We start from the raw sequence: 17,661 nt of genomic DNA, 5'->3' as shown, positions 1-17,661 counted from the left end.
CTCTATAATTTGAAATGTCCGTGTGTATGTCTGTCTGAAACGTTTTGACTACAACGTGATTTTCTGAGCTCCTAAAAAGAAACTTTGTCCATATTCCTATCAAAATGGAGTATAATTATCTGTAGCGGTCAAACTGCTTTTAAGCAGCTTTTATTTTTCACAACAAAAGATACACGGCTGAAACTTCTTTCCAATTATCCCTTCATTATGCACAATAATTAGGTTTTAAAAATCTATGGTAGTCTGACTGCTTTTAAGCAGCTTTTTAGCTGCTTTTTTACAACTTTCAAATAAATAACCTTTTATTAAGGTTTCGTGATTTTAAGTTTTGCATATTCTCTCTCTTTCTTTTCTTTGTTATGGTAACAGATAATCTGCTCTATAACTCACCTTGTCCGTTTGTCTATAAAATGTGAGAATATCATAATGTGCAAATAGCATTTATTCAATATTCTTGTTTTGTTTCTGTAATTTGTCGTTTACAATGGCTTGGATTGCCTGTAATATTTCTGGATGAGGTTTGCAAGCTGGGTCACAGTTACAGCAAGAGTGGATACAAATCTCTATCTGAAAAATATTTGGGTTTTTATACAGGGAGAAAGGGGACTGTTTATTGCAGTAGTCTCCACGTTTTCTTATTCGTTGGCTAAACAAGTTTAGGGACTTTTAATGAATTTTGATTGGTTGGTTCATCAAGTTTCAACCACCAATTGTAATCTACAGAAGGGGTAATTTTGTGTATCATTCGGGATATAGTATATATTTATATTTCTAATAACCTCCTGCTAGCAATATTTAAATTCTTCTTTTAAAGCCAAAGAATATTTTGAGATAAAATAATGATACTTATTGCAATATTTGATAGATTACAAATTTTTACCTTATTATCTTCAAATGTTGAAAAATATTTTGTACGAAAACTAAAATAAAAAATGTATTAGTCCTCCAGTACAAGAAAGTCTTAAATTAAAATTTGTTAATTTTCATCTTAAAAAATTTCTTTAGAAATAATAAAATTGATTGCGAGTTTAATAAAATGTGATTCCATATTGATTCAAAAGAAAACTGCGTGGAGTAGGATTTTTGCAGGAAAGAAAATTTTTACCCCCTGTCTGAGAATAATGAAGGAGGGATGTTGGTTATAAAGTAGGTAGATGATGTTTGAATGTAAATTACATTGGTACCCAAAGTCTTATAACCACTTAATTTTATTTGTTAGCTCTAAAACTTAGGGTAGTTTTAGTGATCTTTAATAGGTAGTGTCCAAACTTTCAAAATCCAGAAGTGGTAATTATGTTGATTATCATAAGGGATGTACAATAAGTGCAGTCAATTTTTTTTCTCCTAAATGATTTTGTAGTTTCTTTATAAAAGATAGCTAAAAAATAATAATAAAAAAATCATAATTAGTTTTAAAAACCCGATGTTTTTAGACGTTTCCTATGGAGAAAATATACTTTTCAGATAAAAGGCAATCAAAATCCTTATTTATATAATAAAAGGTTACAACTGCACTTATATTCCAAAAATTTTATTGGTTTTAGTGAAAATTGATTGCACTTAATGTACAATACATCAATTAATGATCCATTGTCTTATCTTAAACCGCTTTCTTACGCCTTTTTTAACTGGCTAAACCTGCAAATGTTTAAAATTACCTTTTAACATGAGACATTTTGAAGAAGTTGAATACATTATTGGAAAGCTTGAAAAGGGCATCAACTTTGATTGCATGGTTGGCCTGAACAAAATAAGGATATTTTGTAGGTTTGACTTAAACACAGCGTTCGATAAACTCATATATCATTTAATAAAACGCATTTTTGTACATTTCTTTAAAGCAAACACTAGATTTTGTTTGTTTGTCGGTAATGCGTTACAAGACACTTGATATTTGTCGTTTACTCGGCAACTACTAAAGATAAATGGCACAAATTTTCGTGAATACTCGTTTGACCGTCAAGCATCTGCTCTGTGATTTACTTAATCCCTCTGTCCGTCTATTAAGCTACAGTTGGGTATTTAAATTCTCTTCGATAACATACCTATTAAATACTTTTTCTCGTATTCATTCGAATCCGGTGGATAGGAACCGGTTCTCATCCATACGAAAAAACTATGTCTGGCATCGTATTATATCCAGCTTTCTACGAATATAGAAATGTACAATCATAAGATTAAAACCATTCTTTAGCTCGTGCCTTCGGCACCTCGGGGCTAAAAAACTGGTTTTAATCCTATAATTGTACATTCTGTATCCGCGGAAAGCAGTTTATAATACGATGAAAAAAATAACTATTCTTGTATTCCTCGATATTTTACTGATAAAATGTTTTTATGTTCATGGAAATGTTCTTATGTTTATTGTAATAACTGCGCTTTAAATGGAAATATTTATCATTTTATAATGTAACAGGATCTGTGTCTGTCTGTGTGTACCAAAGTATCTCGCTAACTGCTGAACCGATATGGCTCACCTTAACCGTTTAGCTTCGCATGGGTCCTGGGCCCGTTCATAACTATTTTGGAGGAGGAGTTCCATCACCCTACCAAGAGAATTCGCTCTAGAAAAAAATCCCCCCTCAAAAAATATTTTTAAAAACTTTTTTAATTCTAAAAAAATTGGGTTATTGAAAACTACTCTTTCCTTATCATGTGCTCCTAGAGGTCTCTTGTGGCGTAGCCGCTAGTAAATTAATATTTCAACAAACATTTATAATTGTTTTGAAAGGGTTAAAAGTACCTGATTAATGATAACCTGGTCCCTGGATGTCTGGAGGAGGTTGGGCACATCTGTGATTATGAAGGCCACGATCAGGTTCAACATAATCACTGTACCTAGGTTTATTTAATGTGGAGATACGGATAGTGTTATGTCATAAAAATCCAACTATGTTTTTTATGGGTTTCCTTTTTAGACGTATTTTTATGACGTCACACATTACACTTTCCGTATTTCCATTTTTTATTCATGCTGATCTGTAGATTTGTAAGAAACGTGTGTGATAATGGATATAGAATATACGTGGATATTATGACAGGGGAAAAGTTGTTGTCAATTGAGGTTGCTAATATGGAACTCCCGTATTGATCAGATAAGATCGTTCATTCAGTAGGAGGGAAGGGGATGGATTAACGACTTAGCCTCCCCCCTCAAAGAAAAAGTAAAAAATAAATTTGTGGTTGGGGGTTATTTTTTCCGGGGACGATTTCTCGTGGGAATAGAGAGGTACATTTCACAATGATAATCACAAACCTTCCCAGGACCTATAAGAAGCTTAACTGTAAAGGAAAACCATATCGGTTAAGTGGTTATCAAGAACATCCGGTACAGACAGACAAACATCCTATACTTTTATAAGGATATAAATTAGTTAAATAACGATTCCCTACTTCCACCCTCTTTACCCCTTCTCCTCCCATTGATAGAACGAACTGACCAATAAATTTGTTTCATGTTAGCAAGCAAAATTACGACAATTTTCCCCTTTCATAATATCCACATATATTCTACATCCATATTTACTTACAGTTTCTGGTAACTATTTCAGAGTGTGAACCTTCCCAGGGAGGGAGAGGACATTGGGCTGATTATTCTATCTTATAATAACGTTTTCTTATTCGTTGGCTTAACAACTTTTATTAATTGGTTCATTAAGTTCAGTGTCAAAACGTTTCAACCACTAATTGCAATCCACGAATAATTTTGTGTAATATTATTGGGGATGTACATCAATTTATCGGCCATTGTCTTATCCCCCTAGATCCCTGCTGAACCTACCTGTGACCATGAGTCCAATAAGCAATATCATAGTGAATATCAGAGTTGTCTTCGACTCAGATTCGGATTCAGAAACCATCAAATCCTTGTACAGAAGCAGCTTATAGTGCCTAATAAGAAATGACCAATGATAGGCTAGTATACACTATAAATTTACCATTGGTCAATTATAATGTATACTGGCCTATTGTTGTATGACGTAATTTTTTATTAGGCACTACAAGCTTCTTCCCTTGTACAGATCATCAAATTCAAACTCTCCCAGAACCATCACAAAGATTTTCAGCAATGACTTTCCTTTAGAGTTAAAGAAGATGAATTTTTGTTTTAGTATAGAAAATTTGACCTTATTGAATTGATGGAAATGAATAAATGTTATACATATATTTATAATTAGAGACTAGATTAATTTATCTGCCATTGATTATCCAAATTTGTAGCATCTTCTGAGGATTTGAAAATAAAAAAATTTAAACACAAATCCTTCTGATGCCTGGGTTCTCGAACTTGTCACTGTCAGTGCCCGAGTTGATGATGAAGAAAGCAAAGCTGAAGGCAATGAGCATGATAAGGAAGGCGAGTCCGCTCTGGGCAATTCTTTTGGTGATGGTGTAGAACATTATGCTGAAGCGACCTCCAAGAAACGGAATTCGTCCTGAAATAAATGCAGGAATTTTATATCTATAATCTTCCGCATGTCTTTAGAAGTGTAGCTGCGAATTTAGAATGATGAATTTTGTTCAAATTATCTCATTATTTTGATGGACGAAATATTAATATTTGGGTTTGCCCTCCAGTAGAACCATTTCTTATCGCTGATTTTATATTAAAACAACCAACCTATCATAAATATGAGTTGTATCCATGAGAGGCAGATTCCAATGGAGGAGAAAACCTTCATCATCTCAAAGTCTGTCTCATATGTGATGGAGACAGTGGTTAATGAGATAATGATCAGCTTGAACCAGTGCTCAAGTTCAAAGAAAAATCTAAAATATACAAAATAAGCTGCTTATGAAACATTAACAAGAAATTGAGAAGATTTTAAAGAGCGAAGCTATTCTATAATTAGGGTCGGTCCGTACGTCCGTCCATCACAGAGAGTTAGCTCTTTTCGTTAATTTAAACAGGTTAGAATTGTCCTATCGATTCCAAACTTTGCATGATGATTCCTATTGTACTTAGGTACAAATTAGAAAGCGTAGCAACTCTATAAACAATACGAGAATGTCCGTACGTCCATTTTAAACATGTCGATTTTTAACTTTTTTGACAACAAATTTTTGTATTTTAAAATTATCCGATTCTTCTGATTTTTTAAAAACTGATTCCTATTACAACAAGGTACAATGTTATAAGCGAAGCATCTCTATAAACAAGTCCCAAATATGTAAGTATGTCCTTAAACAGTATCATCTATTAATGCAGTTTTGCAACAAATTTTCTTAAAATATTGTTTGTACTGAAGCATTAATATTCTGCTAATTCAATTCTGACAATCTACAAGTGTTAATGTTCGTTTGTCCTTCCATTTCAGAACTTCGCTTTTATGGATGTTGTCATCCTTGTTTTCTTATAATTATACAGTGCCAATTAATCATAAAAAAAGAATTTTCTGTCTGAAAAGAAATATAGGCTTAGCAATTTTTGTCATAAATACATTTGTCATCAAGTCAAAATATTTATTTTAGTCAACATATTAAAACACAATGATAAAATCAAAATATTTACATAGATATATTATTTATATAGGTATTTTTATTTTATTGATTTTACTACACAAGAAATTTCGGTAATAGTCCCTTTCGTAACATCTCCCCATAAGGGGTGATGTGTCGATTTTTAAAATGGCTTTTTATAGGTTATTTTAGGTTAGGTTAGGATATATTGGGTTAGGTGAATTCCTTACAGAGTTAGATAATTGGCCCCGCAGGGGCTAGAAATAGGAGAAAAGCTACTGTAAAAAAGATAAGAAGAATCGCCCCATAAGGTGCGATGTTACGAAAGGGACTAGAGGCAGGATCCAACGTAAAGACCAATGTGGAAATTTTTTAGTAAAAAGTGATTATTAAACAATAACATTATGATCATGCGGTTATGGTACACATGTAATAAAGTTTCTTTGTCATAAAGGTACATTTGTCATAAAGGTACAATTATCGTAAGGGTACATTAGTCATTAATTACGTTCTTAAAAATTTTTTTTTTGGGGGGGGGTGTTTTTTTTAGTTTTTTTTTTGGGGGGGGGGGGTCATATATATATGTAAGATATGAGAAATCTCCTCAATTCTTAGATAAAAAAATCTGATAAAATTACATTTTCCTGAAAGTTAATTAAGTTTCTTCTATTTTATATTTCAGTTTCTGAGAAAATAATATTTTTCTTTTTACAAAACATAGCCTATATGGTGTTAGTTTAGTGATGGACGTTAGAAATGTAAAAATATTCATTTGTCACACAGGATTCTTAACAACAAAAGTTTAGCACTCATAAACCCTTTTTCACACTTTCTAACCAATAATAAGGCTGGATTGTTCCTCCACTATTTTCCTATTATCTGAATTAATCCTAATGGTTATCTAACCCAGAGAGAGAATGGGGACAATGGTCTGTTTTTTACAATAGCTCTCAAAGTTTTATAACATTTTATTATTCATTAGCTTAACAACTTTGGAATACAATGAAAAATGATATGTTGTTTTATTAAGTTGAGTGTTCAAATGTTTTAACCACTAATTTTAATCTACAGAAGGAGTAATTTTGTGTATCCTTACTGGGGTTATTTATCAATTTATCGGCCATTGTCATATCCCTTAAGATCCCTGTATCTGACCTGAATCCCAGGGCCAGAACTTCCCATGCTGTCTCAATGCACAAGAATACCAGAACCATGGATAGAAGTATTTCATCTCCACACAGTGGAATATCTCTGAGGATATGTTGGGTTGAACAGCTACTGAAGACACCCAGGTTACTTTTCATCCTGGGTCATGTTGCAAATATCAAAGTTGTAAGATATAATTAAAATTATTTTTGAAAAAATCTCCCAATATTATATTCAGAATACTAACAAACCAGTGGAAGTGAGCAAGGGAAGATGTCGACCTCCTACCTCTTGATTTTAGTGTAAAAAAGAGAAGAAAAATACGGGGGAAGGGGTTAATTTTTTTCTAGGGGCGATTTCTCCTGGAGGTGGTAAAATATTTGAATTCCTAGCTGCCATTCTGCTCATACAGATCAACTTTTCTGTCGTCACCTTTTTACCTAAGAAATTAATTTATCTTGAAGAAATTAATCAATTAAATTAAGAAATTCACAGTTATGTGTTGATGGACTAACAGCCATAGCAGGGATTTATAAACGGATAAAACTGATAAAACTACATGTCTTGGGTGGTTTTAAGCTATTTTTTACCTCTTCCACTCTCCCTTACAGGTTAGGAAGCTACTATTATACTTAACCCTTAATGGTTGGGGGGGGGGGGGGGAGGGGGTGACTTTTTAGGTATGGGTATGACACATAACTGAGAGTTGGAATTTTTTGAATATCTCCATCCTGGCGGGCACAGGAGGCCAGCAAACCTGGCAGGGTCATCCAGGTAAAGAGCAAAAATATTTTTTTTGACTAAAACAAAGCATTTTATCATACCAAACTACTAAAATATCCTCTAGTAGTACATCCTTATATGAAATACAGGTGTTCAAGTCACTTTCAGGTTCCAGGTCCTGATCCTCCAGGTCTCCAGAAATCTCTGAAAGGCTCCTGTGGCCGCAATTTTTGACTTAGAGACTTCAAATTTTAAACTTAAGCTTTACTTACATGTCTACATAACGTATAAAAATTTTATAAAGATCCGCCGCCGTTTTCCAGCCGACTGCGGCGGCTGGCAGCCGCCAACTATAGCTGCGGCTGCTAAAATTTATCTTTTGATATTTCTAACGTAAAATTTACATAAAGATAAACATTTTCTGGAAAAAAATTCTAGCTTCAAAACTAAGAAAATTACAGCCGTTTAAAATTTTTAAGTAAAAAAAGACCTAAAAACAAAGGTTGTTAAATAAAAGGGTGCAGGAAGCGAAAATTGACTTAGACTTATAAAAGGTCGGAAATTCATTATCAAACAGGGGACTTGCAAAAAAAAAATAAAGCCCTCTAGCTCAAATAGGAACTGAGATAATAGGAGGGAGGGGGGTTGAACGCCCCCCCCCCTCCGACCGATTAAGGTGCGGCAAGGGGCCCGACTGTAAAGGGTTAATATGTAATTACCTTTATATTGTCTTTCTTTGACTGTCTTCCAAAGTTTTGCAGGTTTTGGTGGAATAGGAATAAGTGCCTTCACCTTTGGGGTATCTGATTCTGATCATGTAAAATATTATCAAAACAGTAAAGTATTTTAACAATTGTTTTAGTTTGTTGAAAAGGTAAAGGTGGATATTAGGTTAAGTAACATCCAACAGAAAAACAACCCTTTGATTGCCTATCTATGGGATAAGCGATTCCTCTCTTCTCTAACTATTTATGTTGCACACCTGGCACAGCAGCAGTACGTAGGAACCATTTTAAATGTCTTTAGTTAAGACACAGTGTTGGGCCGAGATTCGATTCTATCACCTATTAGAAGATGAGAGGATGCGCTTTGTGTTGAGCCATGGTTGCGGGTCAACCTAAATAGAATAGTTTACCTCTATGATATGTGTCCCATGTACATGATATATTTGAATCTTCAGAACTGATATTATTGGTTTATGTTTAGTTTAATTTTTTTGCAAAACTAGCGACTACGTCCCCTTTTTTTGGAAGGGTATTTTTTTCTAATTGCGATTTTACTTAAGAGGATGATGATTTGGTGTAGGATTTTCGACTACGCCCAAAGGCAAGGACAACCAGGCTTTTTAACCCCACCAAAAAATGTTACCCCAGCGCCGGGGTAAAATTTTCATGAATGGACTCCCCTCTCCCAATTACCAAAACACTAAATGTAAAATACCTAACTTGTTGATTGAAACTAAGAGCTCGCCGAAACTATTTAAAGCAAGTTATTATTGATTTATAAGAAGGTTAAATTATGTAGAACCTTCGTTTCGAATAAACAAGGATGACAAAATCCATAAAATCGAAGCTCTGAAACGGAAGGACAAACAAACATTAAAAAAAGTAAAATGAGGATAATTCTCTCACAAAATTTTTTTTATTAAAAAAAGATAAAATCAACATTATTCAAATGTATGTACAAACATTCTGGTAACAATTATAGAGTGGCTACGCTTTCTAAATCGTACCTCACTGTTATAAGAATCAGCATGCAAAGTTTGAAATCGTTAGGACAATTCTAACATGTCTAAATTATTGAAAAGAGCTAACCTTGACAGACGAAGTGACTCTCATTATAGAAAAGCTCCGCTTAAAAAAATATATTATGAGTTTTGCAAAGGGCTTAGTAAATTAAGTGAAGAGATTTATTAAAAAGAAATCCCCCCTCCCCCCTTTTAGAGTTGATGATAACACTGAACATAAAACTCTTCCTACTGCCGCTGACACTCCTGATATGAGTGGGTCTGAAGAACATCAGGCAGAGAAACAGGGAGAACAGGAGCAAGAACAACAGGTAGAGACAAAAGGATGCTATAAATATCTTTTTAGATTTTCTCCAGCGTTGCTTGATAAATATTTGCATTACAGGATGACGTAACACCTACATATTGTATACATTAGGCATAAACAAAGTCAGTCACTGCAGTCAAAATTTTACAAGGAGAATTTTATTCATAAATAGCGGAGCATTAACAAAAAACATTTAGAATATTTATTTATCGCATCGTATCATAGGCAGCATTCCGCGGATATTGAAAAAAAATAGAATTGAGAGTCGAAGGCCCAGGTTGACAAAACTGGTAATAATTTTATGATCTTTTTTTCAATATTCATGGAAAATTGATCCTAATTCGATGCTGTACATGATTTTTCAGTATGGCTGAGAACTAGTTAGTTCTAATCCACCGGATATTAAATCATTTTGGAATCCATACTGGAAAGAACATTTTTTTTTTTATAAAACTTTATCAACTTTTTCACCTGACTACTTTTGCTTCGCATCTCCAATAAATCTAAACATAAATGTAGATTTATTCATGGGATGTTATTGCACCCTATTAACATAAAAACTTTTGTCGTCGACTAACAATGACTTTATGAAATACTAGCGGATTCGCCCCTAGCCTCTACGGGCTCTGCCCCAGAGGTTTGATCAACCTAAGTTTTCTTATTTTAGATTTAAAGCAAAAATTGAAAAAGAATTATTTTTTTTTTTTGGGGGGGGGGAGGGGTTAGTCGACCCCAATATTCTAATTTTAGTTTTAAAAAGAACAAAAAAAATATGGAGGGGGTTGGGGGTGTACCACCCACCCCTCCAAAAAAATAGTTATAAACCTTCCAGGAACCTATGAGAAGCTACCCTGTAAAGGAGAACCCGATCGGTTCAGCAGCTAGCGAGATCCTTCGCTGCAAACAAACAGACAGACAAACAAACAGACAGACAGACAAACAAGCAGACAGACAGACAAACAAACAAACAGACATCGTTCTACTTTGTATTATAGATGTACAAAAAAAATGAAAACAGACACCCCAACATCTTTTAGGGTAAAGCCCTCTTCTAGAGGTTAAGGGTGCAGCTACTAGTTATTAAAAAATAATACCTTTGAGAATATTATTTGAGCTGTAATGTTTGTCTATAAGTCCAGATTCATCAATTTGCACGCTAAAATAAATATATTTTATTGGCCTAAAACCATTACGGGGCATATGTGAAGATTCCCTTTAAGGGAGAATGCAATCGGGTCAGTAGTTATGCTTCAATCAAAAGACCTTTACTACATTATATAATTGGAAAAAAATTGTATGTAAACATTATATAATGCTATACATAATTTTTTAGTATGGGTGAAACCCGGTTCTAATCCAGCGGAAATTAATCGTTTTCGAAGCTAAACTGGATAAAAAATAATTACTACAAATAAAAATAAATGTCTATAATTCTATGTCAGGTGCGCGATTTGAATAGTTCGAGTAGGGGGAATGACTTGGCCCAAAACAGGCTCAACTCATTACCATGCACAGGTAGACTTCTCAGACAAAGGTTATGCAATAAAACGGTTGGTTGTCTGTTGGATGATACTTAACCAAATGTCCACCAGTGGGCGTTAGAATATTGCATCCCATTACAAGCGGATGATGCACGTTGGTTCTCGAGATTATCACTTGAAATCGAAGGAAAATCCCGCCCCAATTAGGGAAAAATTGTCTGTAAACTTGCCTAATGTCATCAGGATTATCTGCGTCGACAGTGACAGCCTCGTCCAGCTTATCCAGGACGACCTTGTCACCGTTCGTCACCAGCTTGAACAGCAAGTACATCAATGTACGGTTCTTCTCCACAACCTTCGGTACATTATTGGTTAGAATTTAAGAAAAAACATAGAGCAGTAGCTTATAGTGGCTTTAAAAATGACGTCATACAGTATAAATGACCAATAAGAGGTCATTTGTATTGTATTTTTTTTTAGGCTCTATAAGCTGCTTCAACAAAGATGATCCAATATTTGTAAAAGATGCTTAAAACTTAAAGCTAAATATAACAGTATATATTTTAGTTATATAATAGAGGGTAATACGATTATAAAAAAAAGTAGCATTAACCTTTTAAAAAGCTTCTTGTACTTTAAATTTTACAAAGTTATTTTTTGCATATAGCGATCAAACACGTTATTTTATGTTCAGATTTTAAAATGTTATTCCATTTTATTCTGTGTACAACTTTTTCTATTTTTTACCTTAAGAAATATTTTCGACAGATTTTGTTTATGATAAGCTATCACTTTGTTTGACCGTCATTTTGATTTGTTTTTATAGAATTTACCTTTCCCAGACCATAACCAGATTTGACCAGTCTCTTTACATACTCTCCGTCAATAGTGTAACTTTCTTCTACAAAAATATACATAGTTATTTTTAGTATCATATTATAGACAGCTTTCCGCGGATTTAAATATGAAAATCTTTTAAAACTAAAACCAGTTTTGTTAGACCCAAGGGGCTAACTATAGATGAAATGGTATAAAAATAATGGAAGTAGAACATACGTAGATTTTATGATAGGGGAAATATTGTCGACAATTTCGGTTGCTATTTCCCCTGTTATTTTTAAGTCAGTTCGTTCATCTAGTAGGAGGATAGGGGATAGGGTGAAGGAAGGGAATCGTTATTTTAGCCAGCTACAAGTTTCAATTTCTTGGAGTACATGGTGTAAGATCCAAGTAATAATAAATATAAAAAAAATACTTGCAGCTGCGCACCTAGCATCTAGAGCTCTGTATTCAAATTGACTAGAAAAATAACTTATAAACATACTAAGCCTTAGATAAAAAATAGCCTAAAACCTTCACGGGATCTATGTAAAACTTACGACGAAGCCCAATCTGTACCACTTTTGATTCCTGTGACGTCATAAAATGAGGAAGATGAGAGGAGAAGTGGGAAAGAAAACCCCTAAAAAAATGGAGAATCCCTCATCAAAAGTGGTACAGTAGTTAATGAGATCTTAAGCTTCAGACATAAAAAATCTTACTATTTTTTATAATAGGACACTTGTTTACTCCTATAATTTACCTTTTTCATAGTAAGCTTGTTTAAGAAAAGAGGATATAAGATTGAGTTCTATAATTGAAGATTTTCTGGAGCTCGTACCCTTGTCAGCCACAGCAGCAGATGTTGAAATAGTATGATCATCATCAGATGTATTTCCAATACTGTTGTTGTCATCATCATCATTTGTTATGGTGATCTTTATCTCATGGTGTTGATCTTGCAATTTCGATTCAGTGTCACAATTTCCAATCTAAAAAAAAACCAAGAATGACAAAATCCTAAAAAGCAAAGTAAAACAAAAAAATTAAATTACGGTTAGGTCTTTTTTAAAGTACACATTAGGACTTTTTTTATTTAGGTCTATAAAGGATTAGGCCTTTTGTAAGATTAATTTTTTGTAGGGTTATTTTTTTGTAATTTAGTTCTTTTTTACGGTTAGGTCATTTGTAGGATTAGGTATTTTGAAACATTGCTTTTTTTTGTTATTTAGGTCTTTTGTATCTTAGGTCTTTTGTATCTTAGGTCTTTTGTAGAGTTAGATCTTTTGTAGCAACGTCCACATAAGATTGTCAGATAAATGAACATCAATGAGGAAAGAGTTACAGTGCATCTAATATTCAGCAAAAAGAACAAGAACTATACTCTTTAAAAGTAGCCCAGCAAGAACAATATCATATTTATCAATCAACATCTTTCTCAAAAGTGTTCAACTATTTAACTAAAGCTGTTCAATGCAGTAAATAAATATTTAAAATAAAAATAAAAATCATTTTATCAACCATAGATCCGACAATCCCCCGATCTCGGACAATTTTCAAGATTTTTATTTTACCTTTTGTTCAATATTTTCTATTTCAAAATCTTTAAGCTTCCCTCCGTTTTCTTGACATGATAACTCAAGATTGGGAATGCTTTGGCACTTTTTGATCTTGGTTGATTCCAGGTTGTTGATTCCAAGCACTTCTGGCGTCAGGTCAGGTACAGAACCAAAAGACTGCATGATAATGCTGAATTGGCTCAAAGAAAATCTGAAATTCTAATACTCTGAGGAAATGTCACAAAAAAGAAAAAAAAGTTTCGGTCTAATGTGCTGCATCCAATATTAATTTCAATGGACCATCTATTGCAGCATATGAATCAATTTAGGAATCAATTATTATTGATCATCTACCCACCACATAAATTAAAAAGAAACAATCAAAGTTAGTGAAAGATTAATACTATACATCTTTTAAAAGCAGAGCTTTTTTTATAATTATGGCCCGTCCGTATGTAAAGATAGCTCTTTCGATAATTTAGGCATGTTAGAATTACGTTAAGTACCTAGTAACTCCATAATTGTTGCCATAAAGTCCCTACGTCCATTTCAAACATGCCTTTTTTTAGCTTTTATGACAACATTTTTTTATATTTTATAATTATTCTATTCATCTGATTTTTTTAATACGGATTTCTAGGATAACATAGTGTAAAAGTATAGGCGCAGGTTCTCTATAATCAAGTCCTAAAAATGTAAGCATGTCCTTAAACAATATACTGTATTTAAGCAGTTTTACAACAAATTTACTTGGGTTTACACTTTCTACAATTATATTCTGCTTTTCCAGTTCTGAAACTCTACAAGTGTCAATGTTAGTTTGTCCTACCGTTTCAGAGCTTTGCTTTTATGGATGTTGTCATCCTTGTTATCTCAAACACTGATGGTAAAGAAATGTCTTCAAAACTGTTTCGGACAGTCAGACATTTGGTATATAGAATAGCTTTTCTGCTTCAATTTGGAAAACTAGAGCAGCTTACTACTACAATAATGGTATTTACATATATACAGAACAAGGATGACAACATCAATAAAAACGAAGCACTGAAACGGTAGGACAAACGGACATTAACACTTGTATAGTGTCAGAACTGAATAATCAGAATATATATGTATAAGAGTCGAAGCAAATTTGTTGAAAAACTGCTTGAAACAGGATAATGTTTATGGACATACTTACATTTTTAGGACTTGATTATAGAGTTGCTTCGCTTATAATATTGTACCAAAAATCAGATCTATCGGATTTTTGGATCACATAAAAATTTGTTGTTAAAAAAAGTAAAAAAGTCAAAATGTTTAAAATGGACGTACGGACATTCTGGTAATAGAGTATAGAGTTGCTACGCTTTCTAAATCGTACCTAACTACTACAGGAATCACCAGACAAACTTTGAAATCAATAGGACAATTCTAACATGCCCAAATTAATGAAAAAAGCTATCCGTTACGGACATATCCTAATTATAGAAAAGCTTCGCTTTTAAAAATACAAAATCTGAAGAGTTTTGTTGGGTAAAAATTTAATTATGTGGTGTGGTATCTTGTTGGAAACATGTGTAACTAATTATACTCTCCTACACACTGGATACAACAAAATAACACACACACACACACACAAATAAACACACACCCATACCAGGGATATAAAGGGATAAGACAATGGCTGATAAATTGAAGTACATTTTCAATGTTGATACATAAAATAACCCCTTCTGTAACTTACCATTAGTTGTTGAAACATTTTGACACTCAACTTAATTAACCAACCATTCAAAATTCAATAATAGTTGTTGAGCCAACGAATAAGAAAACGTCATTAAAAAACTTTGGGGACTAGTGTAAAAAACAGCCCAATGTCCACCTCCCTCCCTGCTCTCATACACATAAAATATACAAAATTTGAAATATAAACTGTGAGAAATCTCGCCTGAAGCAGCCCGCTGGCTGCCCACTTGTCGGTCAGCTGTTCAGGTGGTCATTGGACAGGTTTGATAAACATACAAAATATTACCTCAAAAAATATCCTCATAAAAAATGAGACTTTTCTACATTTAAATCTAATTTATACTTTTAGTCATCATTTTAGCAATATGGTAATTTTCAAAAAGAACGTACATTTAATTCTATAATATAAAGTAGTAAATTTTTTTTATCTGAAACTTAAGATCTCATTAACCACTGAACTGATTGAATTCGCATTTTTGGGGAAACTTTTTTTAGATTTTTTGTGATATTATTGATAAATGTTATTTTAATTTTAAAATGTATTTTACTTCAAATGAAAGCCATTTAAAGAATAATCTTGTAGTCAATTGTAAAATTGATTTTAAATGCTTTTGTAAAAATATTTTGCAGTTTAAGAATATTTGGGAAATATATTTTTATATAGTACATTTTGTTTATATTAGAAATTTCCTCTCGAGTACTATTAATATAAATACAAGAATAAAAATAACAAAATATTGAATAAAAAATCATTACATAAATTAAAAGTATTCACAATCAACGAAATATTCAGTTTTAGAAATAATGATCCAAACGATCTATGTAAACACTGAACTGATATGGTTCTTCTTTACCGAGTAGATTCTTATAGGTCCTATAAATGTTTTGGGGGAGAATACCACCACCCCCGTAAGAGAAATCGAACCTAAAAAAATAACACCTTCCCTCAACCAAAAAAATTAAACTACTTCCAGGGGACTCCAGGGGCGTAGCCACTAGTTTGATATAACCTTTCTATTTTATAAAGTTTATAAAAATGATAATGTATTAAAAAATGAAAATGGATGTCAATTTACGTAGATATTATGTCAGGGGAAAAATTGTCGTCTATTTAGGTTGCTATTTCCCCTGTCATTTAAAGGTAATTTTAATATATTTTCGGAATACAAGCAGATCTTCATTTCTGATCTGTCCATATGTACAATATTACAAATAAAATTGAGTTCAAAATCCGGCAAGCAAAAGCGTCCTATCCATTTTCAATTTATATGTAGATTCCGTTACCGATTTGGCATACATGGGAACCATGTCTACTTTATTATCATCGTTTACAGAAAGGAAGAAGCAGCTTATAGTGCATAATTAATGACATCATACAATACAAATGACCAATGATAGGCCAGTACACATTTTAATTTACCACTGGTAAAATGTATACCTACTGGTCTATCAATGGTCATTAGTATTGATAACGTCATTTTTTATTAGGCACTCTAAGCTACATCAGAAGGTTCGAAAAAGAATATTATTATAATAGAATTAGTACCTTTATTATTATTATATAATGTTCTCAAATTGTTTAACATAAATCTATAAAAATGAAAAAGCAAGATGTTAATAATTAAAGAAACTTTTCTACCCTTTTGATCCCAAGAGACGTAAGGGAAAGAAAAGTAAAAACATTAAGCTTAAAAAAGATTGCAGGTTTTAAGGCATTTATCTACTTTTTATCTAGCTGTACTATTTTTTTTTGTAGATTTAACTATTGAAAATTGTATTTTATTGATCTCTCTCTGTCTTTGTCCTGTTCGGATGTTGAGTATAATAATAGTTATTTATCGCAACATATTATAAACAGCTTTCCGCGGATATAAAATGTACAATTATAAGAGTAAAACCAGGTTTGTTAGATCCTAAATGCCGAAGGCATGGGCTAAAAAACTGGTTTAATCTTATGATTGTACATTTGTATATTTGTAGAAAACTGGATATAATACGATGCTATACATAAGTTTTTAGTCTGCTTAGAACTGGTTCTAATACAGCGGATATTAATCGGTTTCGAAGCAAAAGGGAAAATATCTCTTATCATTGCTGTAAATAGAAGTTTTCATCCTTATTTTTAAAAAAGAAAATTTACAATTTTGAAAATAATCATAATATGTGATAAAAATTAAGAAAATTAAACGAATTTTCCTCATATTACTAATGTAAATAAAGTTGATAAAAAAGAGAGTCCGCGATGGGGGAAAAGAAATAAATATTTCATGTATTTTGTTCAACATCTCTTTGAGGACACAAAAACAGTCCAAATGGTATTTTTTCTTTCTTTCATGTTTTACATTTAATAAAATGTACAAAGGATGAGGACAAGATATATTAGAATTGTCTACCCCTGGTTAAATGTCGTACACGGGTGGTGAGTACAAAGGACGCACACGATTTTTTTTTTTTTTTTTGGGGGGGGGGGGTAAAAATTACAAAAGGGGGATGGTGAAGTTTGAGGGGTGGGAGGGAGAGGTTGTTAAAAGTGCACGTTTAAAAATCATTTGATTCGTACTTAAAGAGGGCTTTGGATCATGGTGATTAGCGTAATTTTTTTTAAGCTTATCAAAACTTTTGGTAGTGCCTATGGGGTAAGACATAATGAAGTTTGTATGGATAAGGTAAACACTACTCCCGCCCCCCCCC

General features: G+C 32.8%; 2 protein-coding genes across 2 annotated transcripts; both read right to left on the bottom strand.

The window, feature by feature from the left end:
- Positions 1-165: 165 nt before the first annotated feature.
- Positions 166-6,764, bottom strand: LOC145315502 (transient receptor potential cation channel subfamily A member 1 homolog). Its single transcript, XM_080155483.1, has 9 exons — positions 6,616-6,764; positions 4,622-4,770; positions 4,275-4,436; positions 4,003-4,078; positions 3,782-3,891; positions 2,744-2,838; positions 1,659-1,741; positions 881-920; positions 166-567 (listed from the first exon to the last, which is right to left on the bottom strand). Exons 1-9 carry the CDS (start codon positions 6,762-6,764, stop codon positions 442-444), a joined length of 990 nt encoding a protein of 329 aa, XP_080011609.1. The 3' UTR covers positions 166-441.
- A 139-nt stretch (positions 6,765-6,903) lies between these two features.
- Positions 6,904-16,278, bottom strand: LOC145315500 (uncharacterized). Its single transcript, XM_080155482.1, has 10 exons — positions 16,255-16,278; positions 12,447-12,675; positions 11,698-11,765; positions 11,095-11,219; positions 10,478-10,563; positions 9,855-9,886; positions 9,307-9,474; positions 8,465-8,513; positions 8,049-8,138; positions 6,904-7,046 (listed from the first exon to the last, which is right to left on the bottom strand). The coding sequence occupies exons 1-10, from the start codon at positions 16,276-16,278 to the stop codon at positions 6,904-6,906; spliced, it is 1,014 nt and encodes a 337-aa protein (XP_080011608.1).
- Positions 16,279-17,661: the final 1,383 nt, after the last annotated feature.

The sequence above is a fragment of the Acartia tonsa genome, chromosome 4 (genome assembly GCF_053477335.1).
Source record: "Acartia tonsa isolate MP-2025a chromosome 4, ASM5347733v1, whole genome shotgun sequence".
Taxonomy (NCBI): Eukaryota; Metazoa; Arthropoda; class Copepoda; order Calanoida; family Acartiidae; genus Acartia; species Acartia tonsa.
Note: the sequence above shows the minus strand (reverse complement) of the source record. Positions and strands in the feature narration are given on the sequence as shown.

Coding starts and splice junctions, on each gene's coding strand:
- LOC145315502 (XM_080155483.1), bottom strand. CDS start 6,764: ATGAAAAGTAACCTGGGTGTCTTCAGTAGCTGTTCAACCCAACATATC. Junction 4,437..4,621: donor ACAACTCATATTTATGATAG/GTTGGTTGTTTT, acceptor CATTTATTTCAG/GACGAATTCCGTTTCTTGGA. Junction 4,079..4,274: donor TGACAAGTTCGAGAACCCAG/GCATCAGAAGGA, acceptor TTAACTCTAAAG/GAAAGTCATTGCTGAAAATC.
- LOC145315500 (XM_080155482.1), bottom strand. CDS start 16,278: ATGGTTCCCATGTATGCCAAATCG. Junction 11,220..11,697: donor CTGGTTATGGTCTGGGAAAG/GTAAATTCTATA, acceptor AATGTACCGAAG/GTTGTGGAGAAGAACCGTAC. Junction 10,564..11,094: donor GATAATCCTGATGACATTAG/GCAAGTTTACAG, acceptor TAATGGTTTTAG/GCCAATAAAATATATTTATT.